At 38.8% G+C, this 17,407-nt stretch overlaps 1 protein-coding gene across 2 annotated transcripts in view; it reads left to right on the forward strand.

The window, feature by feature from the left end:
• Nucleotides 1–17,407, forward strand: part of AK5 (adenylate kinase 5) — a 160,029-nt gene that overhangs the window by 83,017 nt on the left and 59,605 nt on the right. For both annotated transcript variants that reach the window (XM_008171282.4, XM_008171283.4), the window contains one exon: nucleotides 6,002–6,078. In XM_008171282.4, coding sequence (XP_008169504.2) covers nucleotides 6,002–6,078 — 77 coding nt within the window. The remainder of the gene's footprint in view (nucleotides 1–6,001; nucleotides 6,079–17,407) is intronic.

Raw genomic sequence — 17,407 nt, forward strand, 5'->3', positions numbered from 1 at the left:
ATTTGGAGAAAGAAAGCTATTCAGTGTGCTCGTAGATGATAACGGTATTCTTTTTCATTGTGGCTTCCTGAGATATATTAAGACTGTTGCCAAAAGCAATAATCTGTCATGAAATTCCACCACTAAAGATTGCAATAAATTTTGTATGAGAAACATTTTACTGAAAGCAAAATGGAACTGTTATTCTAATACCAATCAATTATCTTTTTTTTTAAATTATCTTTCCCTGGAAGATGGTTTTCTAAGTATTTCTCTGACTTGGAATGCTGAAATGTAAGACTTATTAAATGAGTTAGACCATTCTTCAGAGAGTTTAATAAACTAAAAGGACAATTTGACTGTATTAAACCTAATTTTTTTAACTATACAGACAAACCTAGGTTTCACAGAATTTTTAAAAAATTATTTTTATGACAATGTCAAATGTAGAAAGCGCAAATGCAGTTGTTCTTAAAAAGATATATTGTGTAAGGATATTTGAGCCTTATGGACTGCAAATAAAAAAAATATTTAAGTTTGTGTGGGACTATATTAACTCTACGTTACTGAAATACAAATGGTCCAAACAGCTGCTTAATTAACTTGCATCAATGTGATTCTGCTCCCTTTTAATGGCAAATTAACAGCAGCTAAATTTAGACAGATCAGCATAATTTGACTCAATGATATAAATGAACATAATAAATTAACACTGGGGTACATTTCTGTGCTAGGATCCAAACATCTGTTATATGTATCCGCCCATGAGTTATACCTTGATAATAGTTTTTCACTAACAGTTCTGTGCAATTCAGCTTCATAACGACAAAAGAGGTGTCAAAATTTGAACCAAATCTTTACTAAGAATGAACTCTCAATTTACAGGATAGCATAAATGCTGCCCTTTGTGTTGAAGATGCAAAGTTTAGCACAAAAGCAAATAAAATTGTCTGAAGTACTTTCTTCCTTCAATAACTTCTTCCTCTTTGTGGAGCTGATTATTTAGCTAAGGGAGCTCCAATAAAGAAGTAAACTGAAATTTTTAAAAAATGTACTCAACTGTAATAAAATCCTTTCCATTTGTCCCCTTTGGAAAACAGTATACATGAAAATTAACTGTTTTCTCCCCAGCCCCATATACACATACATGTCAAAACTGAAAGAGGTATTTCAGGTTATAAATGCACCTTTTCAGATCAGGTCTTGGTTTTTGCATTCTGTGACCCCATTCCAGCATAACATTTAAGCATTTGTGTAACTTTAAGCACATGAGTAGCCCATTGAAGTCAATAGGATTACTGAGATATCTATGGGTAGCTCTGATGTAAATTGTCATGTGCTTAATGTTAAGCAAGCATTTAAATGCTGTAATGGAATGGGACAATGGAACGCAAAATGATCCACACCAGCTAAGGATGTACCCCTTGGTGTTAACCATGTGCTAAAGTGCTTTGCAGCCTATATCTGTGTACAAGCTTAACATTAGGAAGAAAGATGCAAAAAAAAAAAAACCAATATTATTTAAACCTTTGTTTATGATTGCAGGGTATTACCAGACCACTGCTATATATAGACTAGCCATGAACATGCACTGATATTTTAAAGAAAACATTTGACAACTCTTTCTTCATCCACTTATTTGCCTGGTCCTGAGTTCAGAATTCTTTGTTTCCCCATTAATACTGATGACAGCAACACCAGTTTAGCATAAGCCTCCTGAAACTTGGTACAGAAAGTTTTAAGCAAACTTGGGTTGAGACTTAGAACATCCACCATCCCTCTGACTTCCCCCACATCTTTCAAGGTCTTCTAGTGTGTCAGTGGCAGTTCCCATCCCCATCTTCATCACTTCCATTATTTATACAGGTTGATCAACTAGCCCTCTCTGACTCCCATTCTCCTTAGTGGATGTCCAGCAAGCCCTCTGTCTTCCCCTACCATCCCTGTAGTAGCAGGCTTTAGTGTGGGTCCAACAAGTTAGGTGTGCTCCCCCTAACAGTACAGTTAGACTGGCAAACTACCTACCCCATTCTCCACTCCTATCAATATTGCAGCAATGGTGTCCAAAAGCTCCATATGTCCCTACTGCTTTTCCTTATTCTTGCAATAGCCTCTTACTACAGTGTACTGCAAGGCATCTCTATTAGGTTTTTTTATTTCACTCACCAAAAGCATAGCTCTCTGTAGAATATTCAGAGAGTGACAGATGGTTTTCCTTTCGCTAAGTTCTCAGTGAAAACAAGAAAGAAAAAAAAATCTCTCCATTATCGTACCCTTTCTTGAACCTTGCAGAAGAGTTGGGACTTCTGCAGAGAAAACAAGCCTCACAGTTCAAGGAAAAACTGCCTTAGACAATTTTCCATGTTAAAAATACAGAACTATTATGGCTTTTCTAGTTTAAAATATATTGTGTGTGACCATTAACTTTCAGCCCAATCTTTACATTAAAAGTTTGTGGTAGTCTATTTCCCTAAAAAGGACGTAGCTTCTAAATTCAATATTTAATGTTAATGTTCCTAGTTAGGGAGGAGACATACTGCTCCCAGTAGATAAGGAATATTAGCGATAGTTAATCAAATATTGTAAAAAAGTGCCTTTAAAAATAATTGGCAGTTCAAGGTAGGTCATTCTCAATCAAGTTTCAGGCTTAGTTGTCTACCTTGATGCAATATTAAGATTGAGACTTCAGTTGCATAAAATACAAGAAACTTAATTAAGCTTCTCAAAGTAATCTTAATTCTGTCCTCTTGCACCTATCTATAAAAACAGGTATTTTCATTAGAACACCTCACAAAACACCTATACCAATGTACAGAATGCAGCACAGGTGCATCTCCGGTTATAAAGATGGGAAAAGTGTAATCCCTTTCTATTATATTAATATAACAAATTGTTAACGTACACAAGAACTTTTTTTAAAAAACCCACACAAACAGATGGTGGGCCAATCCATCCCTGGTGTAAATCCCATAAAGTCAATAAGCTGCATCAAGGATGAATTTGGCCAATTATAATATAGATTGCACATTAAACAGCATTGGAGTCATCTCCTTTTACAAAGCTTTATGGTTTTACTCATCATGCTATCCAGTTCTGCTCCTCATGTTCTCTCTCTTATTGTTCATCTCACCACCTACACAGATTATTGCTATGTAAATGTTAAAAATAAACAAAAATAGCTGATGCTTAAATGAATTGGGAACTACAAAACAGTAAAGCCTTTGGGGATAGTGCATGATATAGACAACTCTCCATATACACAGTAAAATAAGGATTAGCTTTAATAGTGAAAAAAAACATTTAATCAAAAGATCTGTGGCAGCGTTAAGACTATGGCCTTGGCTACACTTGCAAGTTACAGCACAATAAAGCAGCCCCAGACACCCTAGCTCACTACCCGTCCACACTGGCAAGGCACATAGAGCGCTCTGACTCCGCAGCTACAGCGCTGCTGGTACTCCACCTCGGCCACGGCACCAGTGTGAATGAGGTGTTGCGTTACTGCGCTGTGATCAGCCTCCGGAAACGTCCCATAATCCCCTTAAGTCAAGTGGCCACTTTTGTCATTGTTGTGAAATCAGCTGCAGGAATGCGGAAATGCCCTTTCAAAGCTCTGTTTCGGAGAAGCTGGCTGCTTATCAGCTCCAAAAAAAAGCAAACATTTACTGTTTGCTTTGAGTGAGTGAGAGGCAGGGTGGGGTCTGAATTTACAAGACAGCATGCTGACACACTCTCAGCACCCCAAAACCCACTCTCTCTCCCCACATACACACAACACACTCCCTGTCACACTCCACCCCATCCCCATTTGAAAAGCACGTTGCAGTCATAAGAAAATAACATAAGAACATAAGAACGGCCGTACCGGGTCAGACCAAAGGTCCATTTAGCCCAGTATCCTGTCTACCGACAGTGGCCAATGCCAGGTGCCCCAGAGGGAGTGGACCAACAGGCAATGATCAAGTGATCTCTCTCCTGCCATCCATCTCCATCCTCTGACAAACAGAGGCCAGGGACACCATTCCTTACCCATCCTGGCTAATAGCCATTAATAGACTTAACCACCATGAATTTATCCAGTTCTCTTTTAAATGCTGTTGTAGTCCTAGCCTTCACAACCTCCTCAGGTAAGGAGTTCCACAAGTTGACTGTGTGCTGCGTGAAGAAGAACTTCCTTGTATTTGTTTTAAACCTGCTGCCTATTAATTTCATTTGGTGACCCTTAGTTCTTGTATTATGGGAATAAGTAAATAACTTTTCCTTATCCACTTTCTCCACATCACTCATGATTTTATATACCTCTATCATATCCCCCCTTAGTCTCCTCTTTTCCAAGCTGAAGAGTCCTAGCCTCTTTAATCTTTCCTCATATGGGACCCATTCCAAACCCCTAATAATTTTAGTTGCCCTTTTCTGAACCTTTTCTAGTGCCAGTATATCTTTTTTTAGATGAGGAGACCACATCTGTACGCAGTATTCGAGATGTGGGTGTACCATCGATTTATATAAGGGCAATAATATATTCTCAGACTTATTCTCTATCCCCTTTTTAATGATCCCTAACACTTGCATGCTGGGATAGCTGCCCATAATGCACCGCTCCCAATGCCGCTGCAAGTGCCGCAAATGTGGCCATGCCAGTGCGCTTGAAGCTGTCAGTGTGGACAGACTGCAGCGCTTTCCTACTGCGATCTACGAAGGCAGGTTTAACTCACAGCGCTCTACATCTGCAAGTGTAGCCATGCCCTATGTGGTCAATAGTGCCTGTTCCTCCCGAAGATATTTTGCTGCATGATCACACATGCAACCCAACAGAACATCATTCCTGCTTCCCCATCCATAACCCTGACTGATGACAGCGAGTCACAACAAAAATTATATTTATTAGCTATTCTAGTGTTCTTCACTGCTCCCAAATTGGTAAATGGTGCTTGGGCCCTCAGCGGGCTTCTTGACAGCTAATTTGGAGCTGCAGTCTAGAACAGACTCAAAATTTGGGTCCTAGATTTTCTCATTATTTGAAATTGTTATAACGTTAGGGTTTAAAATTCTGTAAATCAGTGGAGTGATGACAAGTTGAAAGTTAAATAAGAGTAGTAAATTTTGTTTTTAATTAGTCTACTGAAGTGATGGCAAAAAACTAGAAGATATACTGAGTTTATATCATGAACTCAAATAATCTTGTAACAATGTGCCCATTGAAACTTTCATAAGTCCCAAATACTGGTGGGCTGTTATGAGCTATGAAAGGGGCTAAATTATTACTTCAGTAGAGGGAACAGGGAACCCTTCCTTTCCCCAGAACACAGGGGACTGCCATAATCCATCTGCCAGCATTGGCGAGTTGTTGCTGGCAGAATTGGTGGTCCCAGAATAGATGTTTCTGGGATGCAGGTGCTAGGGGCCTGCCTCTATCCTGTATGTTGGTACATCTGGACTAAGAGATTGATAGATGTTCCTACCACACCAGTTTAGCCCTGGACACCTCCAGTACCTCTGGAGATATTGAGTCCTATTTTTCCAATGCCCTGCAGTCATTTACATCAGAGCAAAGCAAATGTAAAATGCAACCATTCTGATTTACTAGTATACACAAAGTAGATTATGTCGTTCTCAGTCTATTGAGGACCATTAATTGATCCCTTTGTGTATAAAATTATGTTTACTCTTCACCAACTTTATAGTTAATTAAAATTCCAGTAACATTTTTGTAGTGCATTGCACAGTGTACAACACTTTGCAGAATACATGAAAGGCACTGTAATTCAGACAGTATACTAATCACATTAGCCACTCATTATTAGGATTGTTGTAGCTTTTAAAAGACATCTCTAAAGAACAATCACACAGATTGGTATTCTTTCACATACAAGTGACTCCTTTGTTTGTTTTTTAAACAAAACTTATCCAACATATGGACAATGAAAGAACCAGATTGAGATTGGAAATATAACTATGTCCCATCACGTGAAGTGAAAACTGCCAGTCCATTTCTGAAGTTTCATTTCCTTTCATATTTTAGGGCCAAATGTACTTGATCTGAGTCTGATTATGGATTCTGGAGATATCGCTGATACCGAATTTGACTTTGAAGACCAGGTAATTGCTTATTTAAGTATCTCTTCTCACACACACCTGCACACATACACCACCCCTCCCATACTTTAGTCTCTTTACTCATTGCTTTCTAGTTTATGTATATGCTTTGTTTTGCCTGAGAAAGAGGGATGAAATGAATAGTTACACTTAACGGCTTTTGTTGTGCCATGTAAGCAAATATGTCATAGTGAAGTAGCTATCTGCTTATGGGAAAGCAATGAAGATTACTTTGGTTTCAAAGCCCTATTCTCCATCCCTTACATTTTGCAGTTTTCTCCATGCAATTCAGAATGGTGGCACATGTGGTTCTGTCAAGCTCAATTTCCCTGCCTCTCTAGGTGTATCCCATTTAGAGTAGGAGCAATGGTTAAACATATTTTAGAGGAGATGGGTTAAAAAGAAAAAGGTGAGGAATGTAACCAAAACCCAAGCAAACATATTCTCCACTTGAAATGGAGTTTTAAAAAAGTGTTTGTGTTAAGAGCAACCCTCCTATCAACTGCAATCTCATCGCTGTTGCGGGGTCCAATTCAGACAGCCTTTTCCAAGTCCACGGAAAAAGAGGTGGTCAGACGGTGTGTCACCCTACTCCTTAACCCATGGAGGTATGAAAAGGCAGGACCTAGAGTCAAAGGATGGGCTCAGCCTGTTTATAGTATGTATGTGCCCTGCCCTAGTTTCCCCTCCTCTCTCACAGGTTACTCCTGCCATGGCAAAACCAGTCTGGAAGGGACTATGCATAGAGCCACAGCCTGTCACAATACAGGTCCAGACTAGAGTTACGGTATGCCACACATCTTAGAGAAATGGAAAAGGGCCTGAATATTGTCCTGTTAAGTATATCATCATTGAAAGATTGAATAAGGTCAGAAAATCTCTGCTGAGGGCCATCTCTCTATTGCACTAGCATATTTTAAAATTAGATTTTTATAATTCTGCCTTTCACATTTTCATTTCCTCATTTGCATATTTGTTCTTCGGTTTTCTTTTGCCAAATCTGATGCAAACACCTTCAAAGTCTAATATATCCTACCCTCACTTTCTTCTCCTCCAGTTTCACTCCCAGTCCTTTCCCTTAAATGTTCTTTGCAGCTCTTCCCATTCCCAGCTTTTTGACTCTGTCTCACTTCTGTCCATCAAGCAGCCTTGCTCTCCCTTCCAAACCTTCCTTAAAGCACACACTTCCACCGGTCGTTCCTAAATTGGCTTCTTTACCAATGAGCTCCTTAAGTTTCCTTTAGTTTTGCCTTGTCTTGGTTAGGTCTAACTCTTTAGGGCAGAGAGAGGGTCTGTTAGCTTTGTAATGCAGAGTGTACCATTGCAGTGCTACACAAATCCATAAAACAATAGTCATGCATTTCTAATTTTTAAACGACGGATATGTGGGTTCCCTTGGCAAAGTAGGAGTCCCTGGAGAAACAGCACACCTTAGTCCACAATCTGTGTACATAAAACCAAATTATTTTAACTGGTCCTTAAAAGTGCAGTTCATGGTTACAAAACAAGATTAACAGGAAAAAGTATGTGAAATTGCTAATTTCATAGTATTGTCATTGCATGTATGGTTGGGTTTGGAGGCGGAGGGTTAAACTTATTTGTTTTTTAGCCGTATGTTTTGTTAAGAAGGCTGATATGGCACCATATACAATTCATTAATTGCAAGTCTTCCTCCCATTGCTTGGGGTTGACTGTCATTCCTGCCCAGAGCAGCAAATTGTCAGGTTGGCAATGAAGCAAGATTGTGGTCAACTAGGGAAAGAGGGAGAGGAAAAAAGCGGATTTGAAAACCTCCTAGCCAAAAGCACCAGAAACATCTGGTGCAGTTTTAAAGCAGCTCATTGATAATGGCTGCCTTCATCCGGTAGTGGGAATTACTAATATGGCCATTGATTCAAAGGTCAGGAAAACAGGTCAAGTAAAAAAAATAAAACCCACAAGACAGATTTCTATTATTATTGATCGTTGTGTCTCTAAATCTGTGATGGGCATTTTACAGAAATGGATAGGAGAAACCCAGTTCTATCCAGAAGCACTTACAATCTAAATTTAGGCATGACACAAGTGAGGGAATATATGAAAGAAAGGAAGAGAGAGATTAGGATATGGGTTACAATCATTACGTACGTACACATCTGAAAGACTAAATTAGAAATGATCTTCAATATAAGGTAATGTAAAATGAAGTAGATTACTAGACTTTGTGGAACTGCTTGTATTCAGTGCTGGAACACATTTTGACTAGGACAGTGACTTAATACCCCAGTGACTTACTGCGTGACACATTATTTAGTAATTGTCTCAAGCACCAACAGCCTCTACAATGCGGCTCTCAAGTGAGGTAGGGATGCATGTCTAGATACAAGTGTGTCATGTGAGGATATTATTGCATAGAACAGCTATCAGGAGGAATGAGAGGGGTAAGTGGGTTGGTTTCCAAGCAACCTTATGCAGCTGAGCTGCTAAAATAATGGTTGAGATTTAGCAGAACATCTTGGTAGCCACTGAGCAATTAGAGATAAATGCATTTGTGAGTTACTGCTATAAGGCATGTGCTGCTTTCATTGGGGCAGATCCTCAGCAGGGACTGAGTAGCATTTGGCTCAGCTGAAATGGAGGCACACACTAAATTTTGGGCGTGCTCTGTGTCAGAATGGTCCCTGAAGTAAATTAGGGCAGCGTAAGGATGTCATTATGTTATGCCACTTGCTAATGGCTCACCGGGGGCCCTTCTGGCAGCCAAGAATGATCTCACCCACACACCCCCTGGTACTGGCAGACGGGAGGGTGGAGTGGGTTAGGAACCTCTAAGACTACGCCACCCAAGGATTCCCCCACATGGAGGAGATCTTCCAGTGGACAGCTCTGCTGACTTCAGCACTGCTTTGCTCCACTGTGCAAAGCAGCATTAACTGCAGATCAAGATCGGGCTCTCTTTTTTGTAGTTTTAAACTGATTCTGTATTTTTTACACCTTTATAACGTAAATTAGAACAAATTGCTTATAACTAATCAATAAACAAGCTGACTGTTCCCCGCTTGCTATTCATGAATGCATTAGGAGCCTGAATATTTGCACCTCGGTAAGATCCCAAAACATTGTAAGGCAACACAAGGGAGGCCACGTAAATTGAAGAAATTTGCAAAAGCAAATTTTCAGATAAGAATTACATTTCCATTCCTACTCATATCTGGAACTAATAGGTCTAACAAACTGGTTCTGCGTCAGAGATGATGTAGACAGGTATTTTAGAAACACTGTTTAGAGAACAGTTCTGAAAAAAGACCACACAGTGCATCCAGCTCATAATGTCTTGTGAAAGAATGAACCAAATTCCACTTTGTTGCTTTACTCATATCTTTTATTGATTCACTGTCCCTAAAAATAATCTCATGCAGACAATTTTTAGGACCATTCAGATCTGACTATTCCTCTTTTTCTGGGCCATGATTTCTAAGCCTATCAGAAGGTAGATCCAATTACAGAAGTCATGCACTGCATCCTATGCCAAATCATGAAGTCTGAACTGCAGCACCTGAATTTCTTTCCTTTGCCAAAAGTCTTTCTAGGCTGGCGTCCTGATGGGCACATACATCGGAGTTGATGTATCCTGTTTAAATATAAAATACCCCATGTTGACGTGTATTAGGACTGTAACAATGGGCCTGCCAGAGGGGTATAATGCCCTTGTAATGCTATACATGATGAACTAGAAATAAGAAGACATTTATTGTTAAGCTAGAGAAGCACTTCAGATCCTCCACATCCAAAGTATTGCTCCTGAAATTTTCAAATGTATTCATTAGATTAAGTCAGAACTCACTCAGCTAAAAGATCGTAATACAACAATGTGGAAGAAGTGATTTCTTCATAGTTCTTCTCATTCAGTAATATTTTACGGCAGCATTTAAAACTGCAAGCTCACCTTAGAGTTAATGAGTATTTAAACTCAACAAGAATATTCCCAAGCTAATAATTTTACCTTCATGTGAGAGAAACCATATCTACAACCTTTTAAAGCAGTACAAAACTGCTTATCCTCAACTTAAAATGCTCAAACATCTCAAATTCACCCTTATCTTCATTCTCCATCTAATTTGTAACCATAATTCCCGAATGAGATTTGTGATTCTTAGGTTTCTCACCGAGATATCGTTCTTCAGCTGCACATTGGCCACAATTTCTACTTCAAAACCCTTGGATCAAACAAAGCTCCAGCCTATCCACTGCTCCTCATCTAAGCACCAACCTTTAACTTCCATTCACATCTTTTAATATCCCAGGCAGTGAACTAATTCATCTAATTTGGATATGTTACTCTCCTTTGATAATAAATCCTAATGCTGTGCAAGGTCGCATTACTTAAGGCAATCAGATCTAGTGAAACTGCGTTTACTTCGCTGCAGTTAGTCCACTATCATACCTGGTCTATCGCCCTTTAAAAAAAAAAAAAAAAAACACACCATATGGGTGGGCAGATGGGAGCATTCCTAGCAAATGGAAGAACTAGGGCTGGATGTCCCTGCCTCCTGCAAGTTCCCTGCAATTAAAGGTGGGGAGGAGCTGCTATTTAGGCAGCCAAGCAATTAGGTCTCCTTCATTAAAGAAAATGACAGCACCCAATGACCCAAAGAAAAATAGAGAGCTGGAGAAAAGCTCCTGCTATTTCTACTCATACCAGGACCCCATCCTTGGTTTCTCATCCTGGGAGGTAACAGGATTGCTTATGGCAATGGAAATATATTTTTATCGTATTCTCCCAATTTCTAATACTCATATTTAGAAATATTGTTATTTCTATTATCTGTTTTATTTAATAAAGAAATATTTGCATTACAAACAATGCAGGTGTGTGCATCTCTCGCGTGCAGTCTTTGATTACAGAATTGCTTTCTGGCATGGCTATATTGTCTTACTGTTCACTGTATTCCATTACGCTTACTATTGAGTTTCTTGGCCTTGCCAGAGAACTAGTTGCTATTGTGCCATTTGATGCTAGGACTCAGACATGTTTTATCTTTCAAAATTCAGTAGTTATTTTGAAGTCTACCATGTGGTCTAATTTGAGTACATTCAGGCCAAACAAGAATATAGATTAATTGGAACCAGTGAATCACGTCAAAGAGCTTCAGAATGAAGTAGCAAATTATTTTCTTGTGAAAGGCAAAGCTTTTATGGACTGATTCAACCAGCCTGTAGAGTAAGAATATGCCCTCATTAGATAAAGAAGAATTGTGTCTAGAAAATAGGTGGAAGCTTACAATCTGAATATATGCTAACAAAGTAAGAATTAGTTTAAAAAAAACCAAAAAAACAACCTACACTCCTGGTAACCTAGGAGAACATGCCTTAGTCAAGGGGATAAAATCCAGATGGACAAAAATACTTTGGGGAAAATTTGTAAAAATGCTGAGTGCCTGACTCTGGGCACAATTTGCACACACATTTTTTGCCACAAAATAAATTGCCAGATCGGATGCAGGTTGTTTTCCCCACAGCAAACTACCTGATTTGAACCTGATTATGAATGCAAATAGCACTTACAAAATGGATGGAGATGGCCAAGTCTGTTGAAGATAAAAGAAAAAGTGTCAGAAATATATCAAAAAGGTTTTCTGTTCAGGAGTTCAGGCAATCTCCTGTATTAAGCAAATTGCATAACCTGATCTGTGCTGCAAAGGAAAAATGTTTTATAATTAGAAAATGTCCCAGGATTACTCAAAAAGCAACAAAAGAAAGAGGAAATAGAGGGAAAGAAACACTCTCAAAAACAGAATTACTCTACTAACCCAAAAAGCAAATTATTGATTAGAAAGTATGGCAACAACTCTTCAAGATGCATGGCTACACTATCACTTCCAGCCCAGAGTATGTAAAAAATTAGGTTTTAGGATACGCAAATATAAATGGAAAGGTATCAACCCAACCAATGAAAAACAGACTCCGTTGCTACCAAGAGTAGAGCAACATATCCATCCTGATCCTTTGTCATAACTAAATCTCGACTGATAAATGTCCAAGAGAGAATCAAAATGCCCTGGAAAAAATCCTAGTCAATACTGTAGCAGAACAATTTTCAAAGGACGGATAGACAGCAGTGAATTCAAATTCCCTTTTAGCTAAAGCTGTATGGATATCAAAGATCTTCTCTCTGCTTCTACCCATATTATCTCATTTGTCACATTATTTTGTCTCTCAGTTCCCCACTTCTGGAAGGCAAAACCCCTGGGAATAATCCAACACTACAGAGATGATACTTCAAGGGTTGAAATTACAACATGACAAAGAACATGGTTCCCACCTCTATCAGCTATACAAGAACTTTTAGTTTCCACTGGGACTTCTACATCAGTCCTTCAAGATATACAGTGATTAAATTATTTAAGAGGCTGGGTCAGACTGCAGGAGAATACACTATGATTTTTTAATGGTACTCCAGGACATAAAGTACTTACTAAAGTGGCAGTTGCATTCACATATGCTCTACAGCATTAATCATAAGGAATCTGACTTTACAATATGACCATGAGCATCCAGAAGGTCACAGTCCTTCAGACTTATCAACTCCAATGTTTTTGTTATGGGTTTTTCTCCCTCATTGTTATGCAATGGCATCACTTCAGATTATAGATCCAGATTCTGCCTTTGGAAGGAGAGAGATTATAAACTGGAGGACACGAACGTCAATAAGAAAAAAAATGAACATTCAAACCACAGCAGAGGTTCTAAAAATCTGTCCTAACTTTAGGCAGATGAAACATGCTTAACAGAAATCTACTGAAGCCAATGCACAATCTGTTCATTTTGAGTTACCATGGAAACTGTCCTATTAGGGGCTAAAAAAAATCAGTTCTAGAAACAAAAGAACTGTAGTTTGCCTTGAACAAAGTGCTGCTTTAATATGCGCAAAACTAAATGTCTTTTTGGTACTTTTATTTCATTTTGTACATCTTTCGGGATTATTCAGTTATTTCAAAAGCGTACATTCTATACCAAATCCTATAGCTTCATTCTCCCTTGTGCAGGTTATTCCTACATAGGGGAATAGAAATGCCACCAGGCTCAACCTGCAGACTATCCTTGGAATTCTTCTGTCGGAAATAGAAGTGGTGTTTGCTTCCCCATACGTGGAAGACACGAGGCTCCACACCCAAACCCAAAGATCTTAGTGGGGAGCTACCAGAGACAAGGTGAAGCTGCCTACTACCCCAAGCTAATTGCTTACTGGAGCCGTATTATCAGGGGCTTCCTAGAATCCCCCTCAGTTGGAATGTCATTGCATGGAGGGAAACCCATGCAAGTTACTGCAGATTTAAACATCCACAACTTCATTTTCCAAAAACCACTTGCATTTTAGGCTCCCCAGATTCTGTCAGCAGCAACGTCATGAAGTTTTGTTCTGTGGCTTGTGGGGGGCAAAGAATCCAGTCCCCCTAGTGCCTCTAGGTTAGACGCTTAATGGCTTACAAAACTCTAATGCCTCCAGATATTAATACCGGGGCAGTGTACCGTCTCCCCATCTCTAGCATAGCGTGCTTCTGCGCAAGTATACTTGAGCTTATAACCTACAAGTGCCCAGTTCTCACTCATGCAGCGCTCCCACTGACTTCAAGATAGCAAGTACAGGAAGAGCAGGCACCAGTTCACTTTGGGCAATTCTTTGAAAAGAAATGCAACAATACAGACTATAAACTTTGTAAAGATGGCTGGTGAGTAAGCTCTATTTTATAAAGAATGTTAATGCTCATTATTCACACTCATACCTATTAGCAAATCTATACATTTACTTTTTAAACTGCAGTGTCTGCACAAGTGCTATTTTATTCTATTGGGTACAAAAATTGCTCTTTAAAATATTTATTCATATTGTATCAAAGCAATAGAATGGCTCCTTTGGGTACAATGTATACGTTTTAAAAAATCCTTTGCATATTTGCTTGAGAGTCAGCATTTGTCATCAAATGCATCCTTCCTCCAGCTCTGCCTCCTGCTTGGCTCTCAGTGTCTCCTCCTTTGTGAGTTACATGCTTTTGCAACACATTTTGGTAGAATTAAATTTGCTTTTCCATGTCCTTTGGCCAAGGGAAGTGTGGAGTGGCCTGGTTTGAGAACTCCTTCCTGGTAGGTCCTTCTCCAGGATGGAACTGCATGAAAATCACACTCAAAAGAAACTCTGGTTTTATAAAGAGTTATAAAAATTAGATAGAAAAAGGATTTAATACACTATAAATGGCTGTCTCAACAATATCTAGATTTATACATGGCCAAAAGATACACTAGATAAGGCTTCCTCAGTTTCAGAAGAGAAAACTAACAACTTACATCTTACTAAGAGCAAATTCTAGGATCTGATACCCTTTATCAGCAACTCTACATGCAGCCCCCTTTTCCTCTGATGCAGTCTGTTTCAGTAGCTCCTCACTTCCTGGTATCCCAGTGTCTTTCAGGCAGTAAACAATTAACATATTACAAGGGCCCTCTTTTCTGCAGATTTATTTCCTAGGAGTACATCTCTCCCCACTTTAAAGCAGTCTGTCTGGTACGCTTGGAGTGTGTATCTGCTCTTTTACACATGGCCGGTGAAATCTGGGCTCAACTATTCTGTGATGATAGCCAGTTATATTCATCATCTTAAAGGTCTCATCTTCTGTTCCAGGAGGTGTTTACTCATCATCTGGGCATACGTGCTGTCAGAAAGCCAAACTCTCCCACCACCAAACCTTTTTCTGTAGTGCCAAAATATAATTGAGAAATTAAAGGAAAAGGGAGAGAGGTTTGTATCTGGACAGTACTATTTGAGAATCATAGGTAAATAATACATAGTATTATAGAGAGTTGCAAGTGGGTGAGGTTAGAGAAAAGCTAGGAGAACATGAAGTAAAAGAAAATGTGTTTTTGGCTGGGTACTGCTTATAGCATGATCTAGTAGGAAGCAAACATGTGCGTGAGGACTTTGGCTGCATTAAGGACTGTTGGATTTTAAAATGTGTTTTTCCCTCATTGTATGTGGATACTCCTGCTCCTGTATTATTTTAACTTTTGAGTTCCAATATTTTAATGTTGCATTATACACATGGATATGAATAGAGAGGCTACATTTAAAACAAAAATTAAAATGATTAAAACCCCCAAGAAAATTAAAAGTGAAGGTTACATTCTGTCCTTGACTCAGGATTTTGGATCTTTTTATTCTCAAAACTACATGAGTTCAGGCGTCCACTTTGAATTTCCTGTCTTTTTTAGTTTGCTTCATAGCCGTGGGGCTTATTTTTCAAAGCAGATTGCTATTTTTATGCTTCCTTTAGTTCGACTCTGTGCCCAAAATATAAAAAAAGCATGCGTCTCCTTTTGGGAAGGACTGTTTCTGAACCAATAAAAGTTTCTCAGATAATAGTGTCACACTGAAATAGGAGTTAAGTTTAAGAATTTCTGGCCTGATTTTCAGATAGGCCAAGTACCCCCAGCTCCAAAGGATAGTATTTTATTTAAAAACAAACCCCAGAGCAATATGGAATGCAATAGCTTTTTAAAAAACAGCCTAAATCTCAATTAATCTTCCACCACTGGCCTGAACGCTTTGTCCTTTATATAACTTTCAATACAGACCTTCTTCTTTCTTCTTCTTCTTTCCTGGAAGAAAACTCTGGTGGTATGCAGTTCTCAGCCCATATGCAATCACATAGTAGCCAGAGACCACTTTCACCCTAGATCTCTTTCAGGTGCTTTTCATATTTCAGTTTTCCACTGAATATTTTCATGTTATTTTCCCCTAGCTTATTTTTTCCAGCTTGTATCCCATTGTAGTTTTCTGCCAATATTTCTATTCTATCCCTCTGTTTTATTTCTCCATTCCCATTATTATTTGCATCTTTGCCCAGTTGATCATCTTCTACAGATTTCCAATGTGCTGTGTTGTCCCTCTTCTTTATCACAGAAGGAGTGTTTCTGCCAGCATAGGAACACCACATCCTGGAATGATATTAGCTGTAGTGACGGAAGTAATCTTCTGTCAGCATAGATGTGTCAAACACTGGGGTTTTTGTCAGCATAGCTATGTCAGGCAGGGATGTGAAAAAAAACACAGAAGAGGGCTTCTGGCAGCATAGTTAATGTCAAGAGGGATGTTCCTACACTGGCAGAACTCCTCCTGTTAGTGTGTACCACATCTACACTAGAAGCCAACATAGCTATATCGACATAGTTGTGCCAGCATGAACTCTACAGGGCAGCCATAGCCTTTATTTCTAGACTTCTAGTGAGTTTCTAATCCACAGTACAATGGTTTTAATTCAAGCCAATTTGAATTAGTTTGTCGTTTAAGATTTTGTGAGGAACAAATGTGTTGTAAAAATCCCTTCACAACTAGTTGTTTAACATTGATCTGCAGAGTCTATTTAATTTATCTAAAGATACTGCTAATTGAATAAAAGTAAGGATAATACTGGCACATTCTTTACTACTTCCTAACTGTCCATACTCCTTTTCTTTCTCTCTTATTTTTTTTTTTTAAGGCTAATTTAAAAACACCCTTTAGGAGCTCAGATCTTTTAAAATCACTACTGGCTTTCTAGTTTCCCAGATATATTAATGATCCTAGGCCAAATCTGGTACTAGTCTTTAAAAGAAATAAGAAAGAGAAATCATAGCAATTACTACTTGATCATCTAAATTCAATCCCTTGTAAAACAATAACAATGAGGAGTCTGGTGGCACCTTAAAGATTAACAGATATCTGTTAGTCTTTAAGGTGCCACCAGACTCCTTGTTGTTTCTCTGATACTTTGTAAAACAATGAAATTGATGTTAAGAAAAGAAATCTGTGGAGACCTAAAGTATAATGGAACCAAGTCTAGGATAAAAAAAACAGTACTGGTCTATATGTGGAAAACATACTAGACACGCTTGATTGTAATACTGTTCAACCCTCTCCCCCACCCCCCCAAAAAAACAACCACCCAACCCTCTCCCCCAAATTCATAGATAAAAGGAATGCATGGGATGTAATGTAACTGGATCCTACAAGAGTCGTACTAGAAAGTTCATTCAGATTGAAAAGGTTCACTTGCAAGCCAAAGAGACTGAAAAGTGAAGTACAGTTAATAGAAGGTAGTCATAAGCCAAAAAGTAATAAAGTGGGACATAGGAGCGATTCTCCAATGGTGGGGTGTAAGGGATGGTTTATTTAGCATCTTTGTTAACAAGCTAGAACAGGAGCTAAACAGCTTGAACTTGCTGGTGGGATATGATGTGAAGTGTGGAGAAAACAGAAGTTATATTAACTTTCTTGAAATATAGCCTATGCACAAGATTTCAGCTAACTATAACTGAAATC

The sequence above is a fragment of the Chrysemys picta genome, chromosome 8, assembly GCF_011386835.1.
Source record: "Chrysemys picta bellii isolate R12L10 chromosome 8, ASM1138683v2, whole genome shotgun sequence".
NCBI lineage: Eukaryota > Metazoa > Chordata > Testudines > Emydidae > Chrysemys > Chrysemys picta.